This window comes from Pteropus alecto, unplaced genomic scaffold (genome assembly GCF_000325575.1).
Source record: "Pteropus alecto unplaced genomic scaffold, ASM32557v1 scaffold25, whole genome shotgun sequence".
NCBI classification, from domain to species: domain Eukaryota; kingdom Metazoa; phylum Chordata; class Mammalia; order Chiroptera; family Pteropodidae; genus Pteropus; species Pteropus alecto.
In genome coordinates this window covers 18,439,514-18,461,670 of record NW_006441955.1, presented here as the reverse complement: position 1 = coordinate 18,461,670, position 22,157 = coordinate 18,439,514, and the positions used below count along the sequence as shown (strand labels likewise).

Sequence of the window (22,157 nt, the reverse complement as noted above, 5' to 3'; positions counted from 1 at the left end):
TTTAAATTCAATGAAAATCAACTGACTTGATACAAACAAAAAGGGGTCCCTCTGGGAAGTCAGAATTGCTTGGTTTCTCTAATGAGTTCCAATAGTTTATGTAAATTAGTCTTGTTTTTTCAGAGAAAAATTTGCAGTATCCATTAAAATAAAATATACACTCCCAATGATCCAGCAATCTACCTCTAAGAAGCTATCTTTTTTGCAAATATTTGCATGTATATGCCAAACATTGGCCATTATATCATCAAAATAGCAAAATATTTGAAAAAAAATGATGTCCATCAACAGGTTATAGATGAAACAAATAACATGATGTCCAATGTAGAAAACAATTTAAAACTTTTAAAAATTAATAAAAGATATACAATGTCCATGATGCATTCTTAAGTGAAAAAAAAGATATGCATGTACATGTTTCTAAATGCATAGAAAAAGACGTGACATGATAGACATTAAACTGTGTTTACCTATGTGGAATGGGACTGGAAGGTTTCTATGGGAGCTTTATCTTTTTTTCTTTTTATACTTCTGTATTACAATCATTTCTGTACTCAAAAAACAACATAAACAGTTTAACAATTAAACAAAGAAAATTTCCAGACTTGGAATTGCAGAGATTGGTAGCAAAACAGGCCATAGTTCATAGGGAACAACCGAAAGATTTCTAGATAGTCAGGAATTAGCGCTTAGAGTTATTTCGCTAACTAGGACTGCCCATTAAAGATCTGCTTCTAATTGGCTTCTAACATGAGTGGTAGGGTAAAGAGGCAGTATTCCAGCTAACTTCAGGTTGGCACAACAAAAACAGTCGTGAAATTCTATGTTTATCCTCATCAGTAATTCTTCTTCCACATCTTGCTGGCAAATACAGCTGTAGCCCCTAAGAATCCTCTGACAATGGCTAGAAGAGATGATGGGTTGAGAAGCACTCTTCAGACTTTGGAATCAACCAGAATGCCTCACTATTGTTAGCTGACTACAACACTGATTATCCGAGTAGAGAGCAGACTGTGAATTTAAAGGTTTGTCACCTAAAAAAGGGCCCTCTGAAGGCCTCAAATGATATCCGCTTGCTCATTTACCTGCTTGCACATTCACCATAGCCAGTATGTGTATCCTGCTTGGGGAACCAGAGAAAGTATAAAGTAGGGGAAGGGAAACAGAACTATATGGCACAGAATTATTTTACAGTTAAAGTGGTTCAGCTCTATACTTATTTCTGGGGAAGCCTATAAGTCTGGCACTGATTCTTGCCCAAGATAAGGGCAGTGAGTTAATTAAGGATTTATAATGTACTACTGCAAGTTTGAAACTCCTCTGGTGGCACCAAGTTTGGGTTTATTTATTGGGGATAATATCTGGCATCACCAGTTAAATAGCCTGACTTAGTTATGTACAAAGAAGGGCATCAAAGACTGCACTTTTAGAGAACTCTCCTGAAACTAAGATTCTTCATACAGATCTTGGTGGTTTTATCCAGAGACGAAACACATCCTGTGTGAATAGAAAGAACCATGGGGAGTTGTACTTTGAAGGCTCTTTGGGCCCCTGATGTTTGCTTGCATTCTTTTTTTTTTACTGCTGTTAATATATCATTACTGCTTTAGTGTATCATTTGCCTTTGTTGAAAGGCTTCAAATATGCTAGTTGGAGTCTTACCAGCCCTTTCAATTATCCAACATCTTGTAATCTTTGCAAGGACAATGAATAAAAAAATCTGCATTAGTTTTTCAATGCTTCATAGCAAACAACTAAAAACTGAATAGCTTAAACCTACACTCATTTATTAGTTCAGAGTTCTGTAGGTCCTAAGTCAGGGCATGGTATGATTATGTTCTCTGTTTAGGATTTCAGAAGGCTAAAGTTGTGGTATTGGTTAGACTGCATTATCATTTGGAGCTTGGAGTCCTCTTGCAAGCTCATTTGGATGTGGCAAGATTAAGTTCCTTAGGGTCGTAGGTCGGAGGTCCCTGTTCCCTTGCTTGCTGTCAGATATTTGTTTGCTGGGGTCACTCTCTCGTCCTAGAGGCTACCTGCATTCCTTGAAATATAACTCCTTTCATGAGCCCTCTCACACTTCCAATCTCTTTAATTAAAAAGAGTCCATTACCTTTTAAGGGATAACTTAGTTAGATCAGATTCAGCTACTATAATTTATTTAAGGTCAGCTGACTTGGGACTTTGATTATAGCTGCAAAATCATTTCATAGTAGTACTTATATTACTGTTTGATTGAATAACTGAAAGAAGACATCCATTTCTCAGGGGATACAGATCTTGGAGGCCATCTTGGAATTCTATCTTTTGCAGTACCCCCCAATTGTTAATTGAACTTATTAATACAGATCATAGAAATGTGTTCTATGGAAGTAGAAGGAGGTAGAAGGAAGTTGTTGGATACCAGACTTCCAGAATGTTTCTACTTGTATCTATTATACAAAATTATAGCCTGTATAAACTGTTGCCATTGTATTTTGTTTATACTCTTTCCTTTGTAAACACATCTATTGACAGTTTTAAATTATACCTCTATACTTATATTTATTAAATCTATTTATCTGTACTTCTGCCCAGACTCATAGTTAACAGCCTTCTTGACATCTCCGCTTAAAGATGTAATAGGTATATCAAATTTCAGATTCCAGAACGGAACTCCTGACCTTTCTATACATCTCTTGTCCCCAATATCTCTAGCTGGACTGACTGTAAAGGTCTTCCCCTGTACAGATCTGTTAAAAATAGGAAAGGTAGGTGTCTTTCAATTATGCAGACATCAAAGCAAAGTGTCACTGAACATTAAGAAACAGGGAAACAGGGCCAAAACCAAGGAACAAAATAAATCTTAAAAAACCAAAGCTAAAGTGATGGAGGCATATGAATTACCCGACAACGAATTCAAAATAAGATAAACAAAGGAAAATGAAAAAGGAATCAAAGCATGTCATTACAAAAAATCAATGAAACACAAAAGAAGACAACCAGAGGGAAAAGACAAAAGAGCTACAAAGCAGACGAAACATTTAACAAAATGGTAACAATAACTTATTTCTGATCAATAATTACTTTAAATGTAAATGGATTAAACTGCCCAACAAAAAAGACATAGAGTATTATCTTTTTTTATATATATATAAATGGCAAAAAACAAAAACAAAAACAAACTAAAAAAAAAAAAACCCAAAAAATCTATTTGCTGTCTATAAGAAACTCGCTTTAGATTTAATCACACACATAGCTGAAAGTGAAAGAAGGGGAAAAGATACTACATGCAAATGATAATCAAAAGAAAATAGAGGCAGCCATACTTAGATTAGACAAAACAGACTTTAAATTAAATATTGTCGAGGAAATTACACAATGATAAAACTGTCAATTAATTGAGAATATAAGCATATATACACCCAATATCAGAGAATCCAAATGGATAAAGCAAACATTGAGAGAACAGAAGGGGGAAATAGACAAAAACAAAAAAATAATAAAGGATTTTAAAATCTTGCTTTCACTAATGGATAGAACAACCACACAGAAGAGATTTCCAGCAAAGTTTTGAAGGTGTGGCCTGGTTTCTACTTGCTGATTATAGTAAAATGCAAGAAGAAAGAGATAAATTGAGTGAACTGTTAAGCAAAAAGTAACCAGGACTTGATTGGAGAAATTCTCATCCTTTCAGATTGCAAAAGATGCTAAAATTAAAAGATTCATTGCCAGGAAAGTGTATTCTGGAAAGAAAGTCAAGGGTATGTCTGGACAACCGTGGCTAGTGCCTTGCAAGCATTAAAATATCAGATATTTATTTATTCACACAAAGGGCTCTGAAGAGATTAGGTATGTGTTTCATGGAAGCTGTTAGACATCTTAGAAGAAGCCAAGAATAGACATGGAATTATCTAGGGAAGATCTGTGGAGGAACCTCTTGTGCAATGGAGAAATCCTCAAGATGTATATGGGAGAAACACAAGTTTCTTAAGACTGTTCCATCAATAGAAACGGCAAAAACTGAAAGGGACAGAGAGAGGACAAAATGAAAGAAGACGGTCAGACTCATAAAATTCCATAGGTAGGAAACAGGTTGATAAATGTATTCAGCTGCAAAAACTTGCTTTTCTTTCTGAAAAAGGAAGGATGACTCAAGAGGGTGGAGACATAAGCACAGAAACAATGAATCTTGAGACACGGAGGTTATGGCCAGGCCTGGAACCTAATGGAGTTTGCCAAAATGGATTTTGAAATTGGTTCTGAGTGTAGATGCCTTTGGTCTTTCCATTCCCCTCCCCTCCCAAACGCACCTCACCCCACCCCGCTTTTTTTGGGGGTGGTGGTGAGGGGGTCTGGGAATGTCTGTAACTATTATTTTATGCCAATTGCACAATTGTATTTTGGAAGATTAACTTTTCTAGTTTCACAGGTTACTCATGACTGATTTAAATGCTTTAGATGATGACATTTGGGACTTTTGAGCTGATGAGATTTACATGAGATTTTTGTATTTGAGATGATGTTGTAATAGGTGATAGTTTTGGGGAAGTTGGGTTGGGGTGAGTGCATTTTCATGTGGGCCAGACATGAATCTTCGGGGGCAGAGGTCGGATTATGGAAGGTTGAATAATGAACTTCCAAAGATGTCCATGTCCTAATCCCTAGAACCTGCGAATATGTCACCTTATATGGTAAAAGAGAATTTGCAAATATGATTAATTTAAGGGTCTTGGGATAGAGATTATCCTGTATTATCTGGAAGATCTGGATGTCATCACAAAGGTCCACACAAAGAGGCAGGAGGGTCAGAGAAGACAAAGGAAGAGGTATGATGATGGAAGTAGAGTCAGAGTGGAAGATTAATAACAGGTGTAGAGATTGAGTCGATGTGAGAAAGAGGCCATTAGCCAAGAAATGTAGGCAGCCTCCAGAAGCTGGAAAAGACAAGGAACATTCCCCATGGAGCCTCTAGAAGAATCAAAGCCATGGTGACATCTTAATTTTAGGATTTCTGACTTCTAGAACTGTATGATAATAAATTTGTACTGTTTTAAGCCACTAAATTTGTAGTCATTTCTTACAGTTCAGCAATAGGGAAAGGTTACAGGTATATGCCTAGGCCTGGAATGCTGACATTTTATAATTTCTATCCTGACTTTCTCTATGTTGTCATTTCCCTCATGCCATGTGGTGATGAAATGGCCATAGGCATTTTGGGGAACTAGATAAAAGAATGTTGCATGGGAATACCTTTAATATAGGTTTGGTGGAATATATTTATATGGTTTGCAATCATGTCTGTGTGTAGTTAACTTGTTGGTAGCCATCTTGTATAGAAATGGCTTCCAGAAATACTTCTACTGCCCATCGTGCCAATTTCCCTGACCATCATGATATGACGGTGCAGAGCCAGAGGACATATTGGGACCTAGTGGAGGAGGAGAATCAAGGCTGAAAATGTTAAGTCAGAGGTTTTCCCAAGTTTGACAACAATTCTAAAATTTTACAAGGGTATCAATAAACAATTGTAAAGCAGAAATAAATGTTTCTGAACTGTCAGTAATAAAAACTATGGTAGAGGGAAGATTGGATTATTTTTCTATTTTCTCCATGATATTATAAAATATTTGTTGTGTGAAAAGACTGTGTCAAAGAGCATGAAGCCAAATGCAGGGAGAAAGCATGCATGATAGATGTGTATTATTATATTATCTTCCTAGACTTAAAAATGTTTATGGCATTTATCAGTTTTTAAAAATTATATTTTATTAATTTTTATTTGTAATTAAAATTCATAGTTTCTTTTGTCATCTTAATGAAACATTCATTTTTGTACTTAATTAGAAATTTCTAATTTTGCATTATTTTTTGAATTTACAGGTTCATATCTTACTTCTGGCTATATATTTAAGGTTTACTCAGAAATGAACTCCTTCTTACCGTCTCACAGCTACTACCCCAATCCACAACACTATTTCTTGCCTATATTATTGCAATAATGTCCTAACTGGTCTCTTTAGCTCTACCTTGTTGCAGTTTTCATCTCTCCTCAACACAGCAAAATGATCCTGGTAACGTAATGTAATGTAACATACTATAATCTAATGCAATTATAATGTACCATAATGTAATGTGATGATGTAAGTCTGACCATGGCTTTTACTTATTTAAAACCTTCTAAAGGGCTTCCATTTTACACAGAAGTAAAGCCAAAATCCTTAAAATGTCTTATTGGATTCTTCCTCTAATCCCCCTACCCTACTCTCACTCCCAAATAACTTATCAACTATTCTCATTTTATCTACTCCAGTCATTCTAATCTTCTTTCTGTCCACATGTTAAGCCTGCTTTCATCTCAGGTGTTTGTATCCTTCCTGTTCCCTCTGTCTAGAACCATCTTCCACCCAGATACCTGCATAGTCTTCTCCTTCATCTTCTTTAGGTATTTACCGAAATGTCACCTTCTGAGCGGAGCTTCTCTCCACCCTAATTATACCCTGCACACACACACACAGTGGAGCTTCTCTCCACCCTAATTATACCCTGCACACACACACATGCACGTGCTGTCTCTGTCCCCCTTTCTTTATATTTCTCCTAAACATTTTAATTCTTTTAGTTTTGGTTTGATGTGAAACCCAAAATCAAGTAACTTTTTTTCTGGTAATTCAATATCAGATAATACATCCAGATATTACCAATTTAACATTTAAGTGAAGAAGATTTAAGTTGGAATTTGATTACTTTAAATATAATTGTTGTTAGTTTTGAGGTAATGCACAATCTCTATTTACAACCCAAGAATATTCTCTTGGATTTACTTTATGATTGAATAATACTTTTATTTTTTTGGAGTCTGGATTTTAAATTTGTACTCATATTTAAGGTGGCTTACCCTTATTCCATCAGGGAGCATTTCTTTTTCTTTTAATTTCTCTGGTAGAAACTATTGATGGAATTACCAGGGCACTTGATTACATTGAGATATATGCCACTCTTAGAAAAAAATCTATTTATAGAAAGGCAAACAGAGCTAATTAATTTTATTCATAGTGCCCAGTCATGATACTGAAGTAATAAGAAATGGCAATGAGAGAAAAACTGCTTCCTTTGGAAACAAAGGCAAAGATGACTTATTTTATTGCTAGGAAAGAGAAAATTTCAAAGCAATTAAATGAGTTTATTTGTATGTGTGACAATGGAGATTGCTTATTAAAATCCTGTCAACAGATGTTGCATTTATAAAAGTGGAGACCCCAATTTGATCCTCTTATGAGAAAAAGCATTCACAATTATTTTTGGTAAGAAAATACATTTTAATTGAATGATTCATCAAGGACTCCTTTCAAATTCTTGAATTAGTGGAAATACAGTTGCAAATTTTGTTCTTAAAAGTTTTATGGAGAAACTCTTGGAAATACGTCTCAAAGTGAATTGAAATTGATTCCTTAAATGATGGCTAATTATAGAATGATTGCTTTTCAGACAAATTAAAGTGTTTCCTCTAACTCTCTCACTGTTTAGTTTGATTTAAATGTTTCCAATTTTTAGGATTCTGATGATGCAAATTGTTTGAACTGTTTACTTTTTAAATCAAATAATTCATTCATTTATTCAAAAACAATTATCAAGTGCCAGTTGGGAACCTGGTAGTCTGTCAGGAACAAGAAAAGGTTTCTGGAGAAAATGATGCTGAAATTGAGTAGGCAAAAATAATTATTTATTTTATTTTAAATGTTTAAGCTTTTGGCTTTAAGCTGAGGGCCCACGTTTCTATGTTCTACTTTGTAATTCTGAGGTTAACATTTCCTTTTTTGACAGGTGGATCTGGATCGAGCACTGACAATTGGGTGTGCTGGAGAGAGACTGGGAGGCTAGAGGATGAGGATGGGACTGGCTCCTTCTATTCACTTCCTGGTCATTTTAGCATCTTAACAGCAGCACTTGCCCCTGCAGTGACACTAAACCTCATCAACAGCAGTCGTATGTAGTTTGTAGTTTTTCCACATAACTAGAACCAGCCTTGTCAAGCCCCCTCAAAGACACTAGCACTAGCTGGTTGGTGCCCTTCTTCAGATGTTTGTCTCAGCTTTTGCTTTTCCTAATTTCTTACACTACCTTCTTCCATTTGTTCTCTACAATAGCGGTGTTAGCTACTTCCTAGAGTTATTACTCCTGTGATCCTTTAGTGTCCCCTTCTTGCCCTTTCAGTTCTCTAATACGAGTTTAACCATTCTTTATATAATACTTTCTTTGTTAAATAATTGATATAGTTTCCACCTCCTGAATGGACTTTGACTGACACAGAAATTGATGTGCCTCTAATAATTTAACAAATAAGTTTCATTTCTCAAGTTTTTCCTGATATAATAATAACTTCTGGCAATGTATGTGATATATATCTACAATCTACATCCTCAGTGGTTTTACAAATGCAAGAAATGGAGGAGTTAAAAATTAAGATGTTTCAAATATATACCCTAAAATGTGAGGGGCCAGTTATAAGATGACAAATTGCATTTTATTACCATTCTTTTTTATAAGCTTTACTTGAAGAATAATTGACAAAATTTGATTAGTAGGTATGGTAAACCTATGCTGTAATTACTTATAAAGGAAATTACTGCATAAGTAAATAAAGTGCTTGCCTCAGGAATACATGCATCCTAGATAATTAAAAATGAGCACACCTTGGGCAAACTAGAGAAGTGAAACTATTGGTAACTATGCTTTTAGTAGAATGAGTTTAATTTTTAAATTAAATTTTTAAATTAAAGTTCCATCAACTTTAATTACAAGTTAAAACATTAGCATAAGTACTCAACTGTTTCAAATTTCTGTGGAACACATTCATAGTATGTGTATAGGCCAAACAAATATTCTACACAACTATTGGCATTTCCTCTCAGTTTCTTCATTCTTTATTTCTCTATTTGAACTTTTTCTTTGACTCTATGAAATAAAGTAAAAAATGTCAACCTAAATAAATTCAGTTTGAATAATGAGATTAGAAATTCTTGCTTATTGTGACCTGTAGCCCTTCTGAGCATTGAAAGTGGTGATTTGCAAAGTGCAGAATATTTTTAAGCTTTTCTATAAAGAAGTTTTATAGAATATAAATCCTCTAGTCCATGGAAAGCTGAATTTATGAAATGTTTTTATCAAGACTGACAACTGTTTCAAAAATTAGACAGTTAAAATGATACTACTCATTTCCTGACAAATTCTCTGGACTCTTAAATTCAATCAATCTTTGCATTATGTTTCGAAGATATTAATTTTTTTATTACATGAAATATTTCTTTTTTAATCTTTAAATATTTTTGTTGCTGTCACTTAGGTATTTGTTTATCAAAATGCATATTTTGTTTGTTAATCTAGAATTTGAATGGCCTATAATTTAGAAATCTCTCTATCAATAACTGGTATGTTAAAGAGTTCAAAGAGCTGAAAATGCTTTTAAAAATGATCTCACCATTATGCCTAAAATTCTGAAGAATGAATACTGAATAATTTTAGGTAGGGAGGCCAAAGGCTTTCTTTAAGAACACAAAATAAATATTTTAAAATTACCCCTTATCTGATTACTTTTTCAGAAAAAAATTTACAAAATAATTAATAAAATAGAATTTTAAAAATCACTTGTCATATCATTCTCATATTCATATTTAATCCAAATTCCAGCAAAAAAAGACAGAATATATAAATAAAAGGCTATATTTGAGGAGATAAGGAATGATAATTTTCTAAAACTGATGAAAAACATGAACCCAGAGATAGAGAAAGGGTACAAGAATAATGTATATAAATCTCACACATGAGTGTAGATTTTTTAAAATTTCTAGACAGGATTGAACTGAATACAGTTTACATGGAAAGTCATGGTCATTGCATATCATAATCACGTTGGATTAATTTCAGAGATGCAAAGGTGGTTTTACATTAGAAATTGTTTCTATGTAATTCATAGCATTAACAGATTAAAGGAGAAAAAATGCTATCATCTCAATAAAGGCAGAAAAAGAACTTTATAGTGTTTGGTATTTACTCATGATAAATTCTCTTAGTAATCTAGAAATAAAAAGATATGTCTGAACCTAAGAAAGGATATCTATACAAACTAATAGTAAAGAATAGTCTTAATAACAAAACATTAAATGCATTTCCATTAATAATGGGAACCAGAAAATCACATTTGCTTCTATTCAACTATTCACAAACTATTTGATTTTCTACACAGAAATCTCTAAAAAATCTATAGATGATTATTTATATTATTAATAGAATTTAGCAGGTAGTTGGATATAACAAAAATCAAATGGATTACTGTACACTTGAAACAAGAGTTGGAGACTGTAACTTTTGAAAAAGTACATTTACAACTAAAGCAAAAAGATAAGGTACTTAGGAATAAACTAACTGAAAATATGTAAAAGGTTTTTTTGAAGAAAATTATAAAACTTAGCTCAAAGTTATCTAAATGGACAAATAAATGGATATATGTCACGTTGATGCTGAAGAAGATTCAATATCATAAAAATATCAATTCTCCATTGTCAATTCAATCAAAATTGATTTATAAAATCAATGTGTTTCTAATCAAATTTTAATAATGTTTTTCATTTTTGAGGAATTTTATAAACTAATTCTAAAATTCATATAAAAATGTCCAGGTGCCTAAATTAGAGAAACTTTTTCTATTAGATCTCAAAAACTTCTTTGTATTAATTAAGATTGCAGTTCTGGTAGCCAGATAGTAAACTGACCAATGAGGAAAGTAACCTATGAGTATATGGAAATCATATTTTGTTAAGAGTTGGCATTCATATCAGGTGAAAAGGAAGGACTGCTTAACAAATGTTGCTTAGAAAACAGTACTTTTTAAGAAAAATAAGACATGCAATGTAAAATAATTAATCCCAGATGGAAATAAACTTGATTATGAATAATAAAACCTTCACACTTTTAGAAGAAAACACATGAAAAGATCGGTTTGACTTTAGGGAGGCAAAGACTTCTTAAGCAAGATATAAAATGTGCTAGACATAAAGAAAGTACACATTTTATTATATTTCAATTAAAAAGTTTCTGTCATCGAAACACAGCATGAAGAAAGTAAAAAGACTGCAGAGGCTTGGAGGGAGAAATCCATAGTACATATAACCAAAGAAAGATTGATATCTAGAACACATAAAATATCTCTGTAGATCTATAAGAAAAAGAAACCAATAGAAAATGGGCAAACAGGCATTTCACAGAACAGGAAGCACAAATTGCCACAAACATATGGAAAAATCATTAATGTCATTCAAAATCAGGGATATGCAAAATAAAATCACAATGAGATGCCACTGTACAGTCATTATACTGGCAAAAATAAGTCTGACAATATCAAGTGCAAGTGAAGATGTGAAGCATGGGAACTCCTACACATTGCAACTATTTTGGGGAAAAAAGCATTTTTCAAGTTGCATATGGAGACAGTTTGATCAGAAAATTCCACTTTTAAATATATGCCTTAGATTAACTCTTGCATATGTGCACCTATAGGAATACTCATAGCAGCAATATAATAAAAAAATGACAAAAATGATTGTCCATGAAGAAAAATAAGCTGTAATATCATTACATTTTTAGAAATCTGGAGAACAAGCAAAGTGAAATAATATAATGTTTAGAGACACATAGAAATGTAGGAATGTCAAACAAAATTCAGGATTGCAGTTGCCTCTGGGAATAAGGCAGAACTAGGTAAGAGCATCCAGGTAGCTGTACAGAACTGGTGACATTCTAGTTCACAAGAATAGGATGGTGGGTTCACAGGGACACATTTTATTATGTTTTGTAGCTTAAATATGCATTAGCTATATCATTTTATATGTACTAGATTTCATATAATAAAATTTTCAAGCCTCTTTGATTTTATTATTTTCTCTTAAATTTGAGTTTAATTCATTATTTATTTTTTTGCCTTATTTGACAGTTTTTCTAATTCAGCTTCAGAGAAAGCTTATAGCAATGCTTATAAAGAATCTAATTATTTGAATTTGATAATCGTACATTAATATCAAATAGAATACACACTATAATTCCTAGTTGGTAATAGAAATATCTTTATAAAAACACATAAAACCAGTATGTATTACATCACAGTTATAATGAAATTTAAAAATCTCATTTCTCTGACCTCTTCATACTTGAATAGCAGGAGATCAAGAAATCTGGCCTTTTCTGGGATCCTCCTCCCCAGCTATTTCTTTTCGGAGTGCCTCTGTGGTGCAGAGGAGGTGTGGAGACAAGGGAATCTACCATATAACAGGAGATGACCCCTGTAATCCCATCTTCCTCTCCTGCTGTCCATTGTTACTCCTTTGTCAGTGGGTTGTTGCCCAGGCTGCTGCCAACTTTTAAACTGCTGAACTCTAAACCACACACAGATCACATTGCGTCTGCTACTTGCTTTCTCTGGGATCAGCTGTTTTCTTTTTCTGGCTTGCGGAAAACTTATTTTGCTTCTTAGTAGAGTTGGTGGGGCTCTAAGTAACACTTTCCTTTATTCATTGCTCTCTCCTTTCCAATGCAGAGAGGGGAGGAGAGAGGGAGTAAGAAAGGCTGGGAGCTGGAAGCTGGGCTAGATTAGGGAGAGTCAGCTAGGGCCTCACACTATTTCTGGCTCCACCTATTGATCCCATTACTCCCCAGGCTCTGCTGCTCGATCTGCTCCATTTTCCAGTGTTCTTAATCATGGCGATTTGCTTCTAGGGGCTCCATTTTTTCCTACACCAGTTCAGGACCAATAGGGACTGTCATTAGATAGGACTATCAGATAGATCTACATATATCTGAAATATATATCTACTGTAGGGTTTCTGGGCCCCCTGAGAATCACTGAATCTGTATTAGGGGCCCTGACCATCCTTGGACTTTGGGAAGTTCCTGATTACTCTGTGACAGAACACTGTTCTACCAAGAGTATATAGAGGCTTTTTAAGGATCAATGTTATCCAACTCCATACATCAACCTTAGTGTCTCACCTCTGACCTGACTCCAAATAATAGTCATTTGACCACATAAAAAGAAAATGGGTAGGGGAGTGGGGAAGAATATACCAAAAAAAATTAACAATGGTATTATAAAGGGAAGAGACTGTGGATGACTTCTACTATCACTTTTATACTCCGTTTAACTTCACTTTTGATTTTAAAATTCACTTTTGTTAATTTTACATTGATAAAAACAAGCCATGAAAGAAACAATGAAAACAAAAAAAACCCCTAAGAATCTATTATGTTCTCAGAACTTTTCTCTGTATCTTTTAGTGATTACTGCTGTTAGAAAAATAAGGTAATTCTTTTGTTAAGAATTTTTCATGATTACAAAGGCATCCCGAAGTAAATATTTCAACTTCAAACCTCATTTGGGATATTTACTTTGATTCTTAAGCAAACTTTTATTCTCTTCATCAGGCTTTCACATTCTAAAGTTTATTATTATTATTATTATCATCATCTTCTTTCAACAACTGTCTCTTTACCATGTTATGCAAAATGAATCATCTGACAGTAATCTCCTAGGTGTCAATATCTAGCCACAGAATAGAATTTAATCACTTTTCCTCCATATGACATTATTTTTTAGAGGCCTCTTATCAGAGAAAATTCTCCTATTTTCTCATTAGAGGTTATACTGTCAGAGAAACAATAGCTAGGCCTACTCAGATGACTAATAAAAGCCAGACATTTGATTAAAAGTGAATAACATTAGAAATGTGAATTTCCATAATTATACCACCCCCCTCAATACTTCCAAATAACTGAATGTTATCAAATAAAGGGTCCTAGGACAAATGTAGAAAAAAAAAATTAAAAAGATACTATTTTGTGACTAGTATGAAATATTGGGAGTTTAAAAACAAAAAAAATGTTTCTGCTTAGTAAGTCTATTTTCAAAAAATAAACACACTCTATTCATGTTTGTTAATTTAAATATTTATAGTAAAATCTTGATTCACAAACTACATGAAAGGCTTGCAAAATAATATATCTGACAGAATTGAAATTCACTGAAACATATATTATGTTTATTATAGATTCTCTTGCATGAAATTCTTTAAAAAGCCTATGAGATAGATGAGATTGGTACCCTTATTTTATTAAAGAGGAAGCTGAGGATAGAGAGTGAGCCACAGACCCAACGGTACCCAGCTAGCTGGCCATGAAGTTAACAGTTAAACTTCAGTTGTCTGAATCCACTGTCCACAGATTTTCAACTACTAGGCCAAGCTACATCTCTTCATGGAAGCTTGGGCAGGTCCTAGCTTCTTAACAATTAATTTTAAAACTACCAGTATCAACCAGTTTTGCCACTATCCGTTATTCATCACCCTTACCAGTCTCTCTTCCGGCATTAATACATATCTACTTTAAAAATGCTGGAGGTGCATTAGACTATGTACTGGGTCCTCTTGTTCTAATATGCATTTGAGGTCACCTTGCAGGCAGCCTTATAACAGTTGAGTTAATGCAAAGTAGGAAAACTTGGATAGTGCAATGTCGCAGGCAGAGCGAGGCTCTGAAATTTATTTTTACTTGGCCTCTCTTAGTTTGCATATCATGTACTCTTAGAGACTGTGTATACTGGCAGTGGGGCTCCTACTGGGATTGTGGTTGCTGAGGTACCTTCACAACAGAAACCAGGGATGGACTCCAAGCCTAGTGCTTGAGAGAAAACAGGGCAGAGACTCATGTATCTATAGCCAATAAGAGCTGAGTGGTGGCAATGCCAGCATGAGGGAAATGACAGTGCTCCCAGGGAATATTGCCAGAGCCCAAAGAACTGACTACAGGTCCAGAGCTGCAGGTGTGACACAGGAGGCAATATCAGCTGCAGACATCAGCCCAGAGGCCAACATGTGCTGCCTAGCACACTTCTGAAAAGTCTCTGTAGGCCAGCCAGTCTCCTTCCCTCAGGTCAGAGGGACAGTATCTCCTGTGCACATACCCAAATTCCATCCAAGGAAGGTGAGAGGATACATGAGAAACAGAATTTTTATGCAAAGAAGATGAACACAACTTAATGGCACCATGTAACTTCTAAAAACAGATTAAATTTTTAACCACAGATTTAAAAAAGTCAGTTTTACCCTTAGTGAATAGCTCATAGAGGCTGCGATAAAAACCAGATTAGTTATGGTCAACGTAGAACAAGTTAATTTCTTTGCACATTCCAGATGCAGTATAAATTACACCCTGTCACCCCTATACATTGGCATTCACTGAGAATCACTTTTTTCCAGGCCCTACACATGCATTATCTTATTTAATTCTCACTCAAGCCCATAAGGAAGGAACCATTATATAATCTCCATTTTCTAGAAAAGGAAAATGAGACTTAGAGAGGTTAAGTAATTTACACAAGGTCACATCATTAGCAACATAGCTAGGAGAGAAAAGGTGGCTACTTACATGTTTTACTTTAAAAATAGCTCAAATACATTTTAGATGAATTGGATTTTTGAAATTTGAAGATGTTCAGGTGGAAGACTTCTGAATAAAGAAAGCTGGGTCTGCTTGTAAAGGACTATTTCTAACTTGCATTTGTGATTTTAGTTTTTAGGCAAATTTTAAAGAAAACTTAAGCCTGAAAGGAGCAGTCAGAATTCTTATCAATTGAGGTCATAATATGTGTTCACTTGAAAGACATTTTCAGTACAATTAGAAATAGAAGACCATTGGCTTCCACTCTCCACTAAGAAGCCTTCAAGGCAGGAGCCTGCTAGATATGGATTTTCAGTTAATCAAGTATTGGATTAATTTGTGTCCAACAATATAAAAGCTATGTAAGTCAGTGACCACTTTGAGCTTGTTTCCACAAAGTTAACATGGCCACATGTTGCATCAGGATTAAATGAGGTAACATCTGCAGTACACTGAACATGGTGCGCCTGCCACATAGCTGGTGTTCAGAACTCAATTTGCATCTGCCTATCTTTTTTTTAATGAACTCTAATATTATCCAGTTCTCTGTGGCTTACTATATAAGTTAAACAATCACTTCTCAGATTTTATTTTATTTTTATATTTAGCAAATGCAAATCTCTACTTGCTGATTTAATATCTGTGGCTACAAAGACAGAGCAAAAGAAATGATCTCCTAGGGTGCATTTATCAGGTTTAGAAAATGCATTCGCTTACCAGCTCACTGAATTCATTATTGCCTAGGTCAAGTCTTTCCAACTGGGCCAGTTTGTGCATTGACCTATAACAAATGGAGAAAAATACTATTGTGAGGCAGTGCATGACACATTTCTCTAAAAGACATTCCACTCATCCCCCTGTCAGATTTACCTGGTTGTATAATACACAGAAATGGGGTTAGTTTTCAGCAAATAAACTGCAAAAATACAGTAATGTATGCAAACTGTCACTTGAAAACATTTAGTAGCTTACCATGTTTCCAAATACCAGTCTATTGTTGGGGTACATTGCTGGCTGCTTAATAAAAACCTGGGAAATTTGTTAAACATCTACACCAGTAGGAGGTATAGGGTAGATCCCCAACATCTATATTTTTGAGTCACCACAGGTATGGGAACCAATGGATGAACTCAATTCTTAGCAAAGCATTCTATAACTCTACAATATAGACACAATTTAATTATCAATCCTGTCATTTTCTACTTCCTTAAATGAACTTGTTATAGAGAAACTGTTGTACTCACTTTCTCCTGAACATACTGGCTTAGATGCTGCGATAGCTCTGAATAATTGCTAAACCTGGGGCAAGAGTTGCTGTCAAAGGTTAAAGGTATGTGCCATATGCATACCTTTATCAAGCCACTCTCGAATACAATATATAACATAAAAAAATATAGTGTTTTTCTGAGTGTTAAATTTTTTCTCTCTCCACTAATCTGAATGCTGTCTTTAAGTCCTGACTACACAGAAATTCTGGAGGCATAATTAACTCAAACCTTAGAAATTTTAGTTCTTTCTTCTTGAGAATATAACCATTATTTTATAAGGCTTTTATGAATATTAAATGAAGTCCTACTCTAATTCAGACACTGTCAGGCACTCAGAAATGCAAAAATGTGTGTACTGTTTCTTCACTCAGCAACTGTTATTGAAAGACTATGTACCAGATAAGCTTCTGGAGTCTGGGGTACAGCATTGAATAAAAGAGACAAAAACTCCTGCCCCAAAGGACTTTACATTGCAGTGGGGTTGGGATTAAGTAAAATAAAATAATATACTACAAGGTTATAGTGCTATGAAGAAAACTTAAACAGAGGAGGTAGATAGGAAAAATTCTTATGGGGAATTATAATTTTTAATACAGGGGTCAGGTAATGCCCTACTCAGAAGATGAAATCTGACCGAGGCTTAAAAGAAATGAAGGAGCATAAACTCTGGAGCAGGGACATATTGCTTCCTTGAAGACTCCCTAGGACAGCAGTGTGGTTGAAGCAGAGTGAGAGAGGAGAGTAAAGAGATGACAATGCGGAGGTAAATAATATGAGGTCTTACTAGCTCAATACAGAGATTTTGGCTTTGATTCAGAGTAAGATAGGAAGGTAACTAAAAGGTTTTGATCAAAGGTTTGATGAAAGTGATGTATTTTTAAAAGGATATCTGTGATTGTAGGCATTGGAAAAATTTCCCAAAGTGTACTCAAATTGACCTCCACAGGAGGATGGGACTGAGAGACCAAAGAAAAAGGCTGACAACTCCAGAATTAAACAAAGTTTCTTAAAGGAGCTTAGGGACAGAAGCAGAGTCTTGGGTGGGTAGCAAGACCTTAAATCTCCACACCTGAAAAGATGGGGCTTGATATATATAGCCTCAGGAACATAGGTGGCTTGTAGCCAAGTGGCACAATGCTTGTTAAGAGCTATATATTCCAAGGTAGTAAACAACTTAATGGGCCAACTTATCTATATAAGAGTATTCCTTTCAAGTGATACTGGTCCACCCCTGGGGGGCGGGGTGGGGGGAAACTGGAGGTCACTGATAGCAACATGCTTAAAATGAAGTGGGATGTCAATCACTTGAAACCATTTTGCCTAACAGTAGGCTATTAAACAGACTGAGGAGGACAATTATTGGAAGCTGGGAGACCATCAAATAGGAGGTTAATGGAATAGCTAAATGAAAGATGATGGTGGTATGGACTAGGGTGTTGGCAGTAGAGGTGGTGAAAAGTGGTTGGATTCTAGATTTATTTAAGATTAGTCGAATGTTTTGTTGCTGAAATGGCTGTGTGGAGTAATAGAAAGTAAAATCAATTGTGACTGAAAGTGTTTGGTCTGAGCAACTAAAGAAAGATGAAATTGCAGTTGACTGATGGGGATGATAAGGTGAAGCAGGGTTTTGGACAGATCTGAGGTTTGTTTTCAATATTCACAATAAATACGTGAGGTGATTGATGTGTTAATTAACTAGGTTGGAGGAATCTTTTTACAATATATACATATGTCAAATAATCACAATGTACACTAAATACCTTACAATTTTATTTGTCAGTTATAACTCAATAAAGTTGAAAAAAAGAAATGTGAAATTCGAAATATGTATTACAAAGCCAACTAGAGATGTTAAGTAAGAAGTTTTATATACACAAGTCTAAATTTCAGGGAAGAAGTCCAGGCAAGATAGGTAATGAGCAAGATAGATAATTGCAGCATAGAGATGGCATCGGTTCTTGAGAGTACAAGATCACCAAGGTAATGAGTGGAGATGTGAAGAAAATAGGTCTAAGAGAACATGAGGATGAGTCAACAAAGAAGACTGAGAAGTGACACAGGAGATACAGGGACATAAGAGAAAAAACAAAAACATGAAGTCCTAGGAGCCAAGTATAGAAGGTGTCTCCAGGTGGAGAAAATGACAAATTGTGACAAAATTGCTGCTAGATTTGAGAACCCATTACTTGATTTAACAACATGGAGATTAGTGGTGACTTTGAGAAAATCAGTTTTTAAAGCTTTTTTCATTCAAAATGTCTTTACCCATACATTTCTCAATAGTATGTATTCAAAACCATAAATATATTGATTTCCTATTATTTCTCAAGTCTTAGGGTTATCAAGATGAAAGGCATTATTCCTATTATCAAGTAGCTCATAATCTTGAGAGAAATATATGTGTAGGTTTCTAGAGAGCACAGGGGAGAGGTACTTGTTCAGTATTGGGAGACGGGAGTTAAAAAATAGAAGGCCCTACTGATACTTCGCTTTGGAGCTATTGACGAGTCTACAGAACCAAAAGAAATGGCCTTTTTTGGAGGAAATATAGGAGTGGTTTGAAAGAGATAATGGCCTATTAAAAGAACTGAAGGTTAGTAACAATAGTAAGAAATGATAAAAAATAAGAAAAAGAGTAAGAAAAAAGAAATAATATGTGGTGAAGGGCCAGATCATAAGATCATTCATGTTAGACCAAGCAATTTGAGTTTTAGCTTGGAGGTAATGGAAGTCTTTGATTTAGACAGCAAAATTGATCAGATTGTATTTTAGAAAGCTCACTCTGGCAGCTGGGTATAGGGTGAGAAATGGGGAGGGGATGTGCTAGCAAAAAGTCAAATAAGAAACTGTCCTGAAAACCACATGGTAATGATGATGACTGATTAGATGTAGGAGGTAAAAAAGAGGAAGAAATTAAGGATAATTTCTTGATTGAGTGTGGTAATATTGGAATGGAGTAAATCTAAGGTGGAATAGGTTGTATATAATGAATTCTACTTAAAATACTATAGTGACTTTGAGGTGAATGTAAGAGACTTTAATTAGGAGAAAATGTGTGTGTGTGTGTGTGTGTGTGTGTGTGTGTGTGTGTGGTGTCTGTGATTAGAGCTCAGGTAAAAGGTCTTGACTAGAAATAAAGGTCTGAAAAATAAATGTGATGTTTTTTGTCTACCCCACCTGAAAATAATATCTCTTTTTAAACACACATATCATTTGCTTTTTATTCCATGATTTATTTGACATTAACCACTCACTTTGTTGAATTATTAGTTTTTTCATATGTATATGCCTTTCTCTATCAGATCTTAAAATACGTTTTGAGATGCCCAGAAGGTCCTATGTGGAACTACCAGTCATCCAAAGGTTGTGAAACCTTGCCAGCCAGCATTGTAAAAGAGGATCTGCCTCATCTCTTGCCAAATCTGTACCACTGAATAGGTGCATCTGGGAAGAGTGGCTGGGGGCCATGAGAAGAGAATTAGATTTTCTTCAGAGCCTGGGAATATTGAGGAATCGCAAATTCTTGCAAACTTTGTTCCTAGACTACATGCACAACAAGCAAACAATGGCCTTGGGAGTCAAAGAAAAGGACCAAGTACCCAAGCATGACAAGTGAGTGAGAAATGACCACAAGAATGGCATGGTCACCTTCATTTGACTTGACTTTGTAGCCTTAGGCAACAAATATTCTAGTGAGAACCACAATGAGCTGAAGACCAGAGGCCTTTCCACAATTTTCTGGATTCTATGAACCTGGCAGTTCTCACTGATCTCTAAGGAGGGTATCATATAAACCCGAGAATAGCATTTTTTCCTAGCTCTAGTGATTGATGGACAAGACATAATTAATTTTATTAAATGAATACATGAGTGATATCTTGTTCCTGAGTATCCTAAAGCAGATTTTATTAGTTATAGGATTCACCTTTTTTCTAGGCTAAATATTAGTGACTTCTTAAAATATTTTGTGTGATAGGGTTTTCAGACCACTAAACACCTTGATCATCTTAATTTAGACATACTAAAATTTATCAGTCTTTCTCTTCCAAAACAAGGCCAGGTCTAAATCGGGCCCTCTTGTTATTATAAATAAAGCTTTATTAGAACATAAGCATACTCATTTGTTAGTATTATCCATGGCTGCTTTGTACTGCAACAGCAAAATTGAAACAGAGATCATATGGATCACAGAACCTGAAACATTTCTTATCTCTAAGGGTCAAGTGGCATTCAGAGTTGAACACTATTCTCCAGATATGGGCTGACCAAGACAATATAGAAAAAACTTTTATTTTTTATGTTTCTATTAGTGTAGTTGAAGTTTGATTCCTTTTGCTTGGGTGTGGGGGGGTGGGGATAGGTAACCTCGATGTCACTACTCTTTTTTTTTCCTCCAGTAGTTTTAGGCTACTGCTTTTGAAAACTTTGGTTCATAAATTCATACCTAGAAACTATATTTTAAATTTATAGCATAGCTTCCAAACATTACTTTTCCATTCTTTTGAAAGAGTGACATTTTTCCTTTTGCTTGCTCTGCAACAACAAAAAGGATTTCCCATGAGGTTTTATGAACTATTTCCTAGAGCTTAAGTTTTATTACTTAAAATATCTTTTCTTCTATTTTAATTTTATCTCATTTTACTTTTATGATCCTAGTATCCATCATTGTTTAATTATTATCACTAAACTTTCTTTCCATCATTATATTCTTATGTTTTTAAGGTTGTCTTCCCAATATGACTTCTTATACTTCATATCTGTAAAATTATTAAATTTGTACTTTTGTTTGTGAAGATGTCATTCGATATTATTTCTTACACTTTATACCTTTCAGATTGACTGCCTTTACCCACAAGATTCTAGCCAATGTGTAACAGCTTATTGCTTCTCTTGTTTATGTGCTAATTGCTAAACTATAATTATTCTGTCAAACTGTCTCCCCAAAATGCTCTTTTTAGATGAATATATGTAACAGGTTTTTAATTATAGGCAAGTAAAGCTTTGCCAGAACAAGAAAGTAGAACTTATGGTATTTTACATTAGTAGTATTCTTTTTGACCCTTCATTCACTTACTGAGTTTATGCTTCTTATGCCAGGTACTATGTGAACACTAGAATTACGAAGATTTCTGGGGCTCAGAGTTTCTCAACCTCAGAACTACTGACATTTGGACTGGTTATTTCTTTAACATAGGGGCCTTTTCTGAGCCTCGTAGGATGTTTACCACATCCTACACAGTGTCTACTCAGAAAGATTTATTTTCTAAATGGGAATGACCTTTAAATGAATAACGACTTCACAGTGATAAATGCCAGGATAAAAGTATGTATAGATTGCCATAGGCACTCTAAAGAAGGAACACTTAACAGTTCAGTTATTAGGGAAAACTTTAAGAAGAGGTAACATTTCAGCTGGGCTTTGGAGAACCT

The 22,157-nt window shown here is 34.7% G+C and overlaps 1 protein-coding gene across 2 annotated transcripts in view; it reads right to left on the bottom strand.

Annotated features, from left to right (window-relative positions):
- LRRC7 (leucine rich repeat containing 7) overlaps positions 1-22,157 on the bottom strand; it is a 275,996-nt gene that overhangs the window by 133,183 nt on the left and 120,656 nt on the right. For both annotated transcript variants that reach the window (XM_006919313.1, XM_025052071.1), the window contains exon 6: positions 16,177-16,240. In XM_006919313.1, the coding sequence (XP_006919375.1) occupies positions 16,177-16,240 (64 nt within the window). The remainder of the gene's footprint in view (positions 1-16,176; positions 16,241-22,157) is intronic.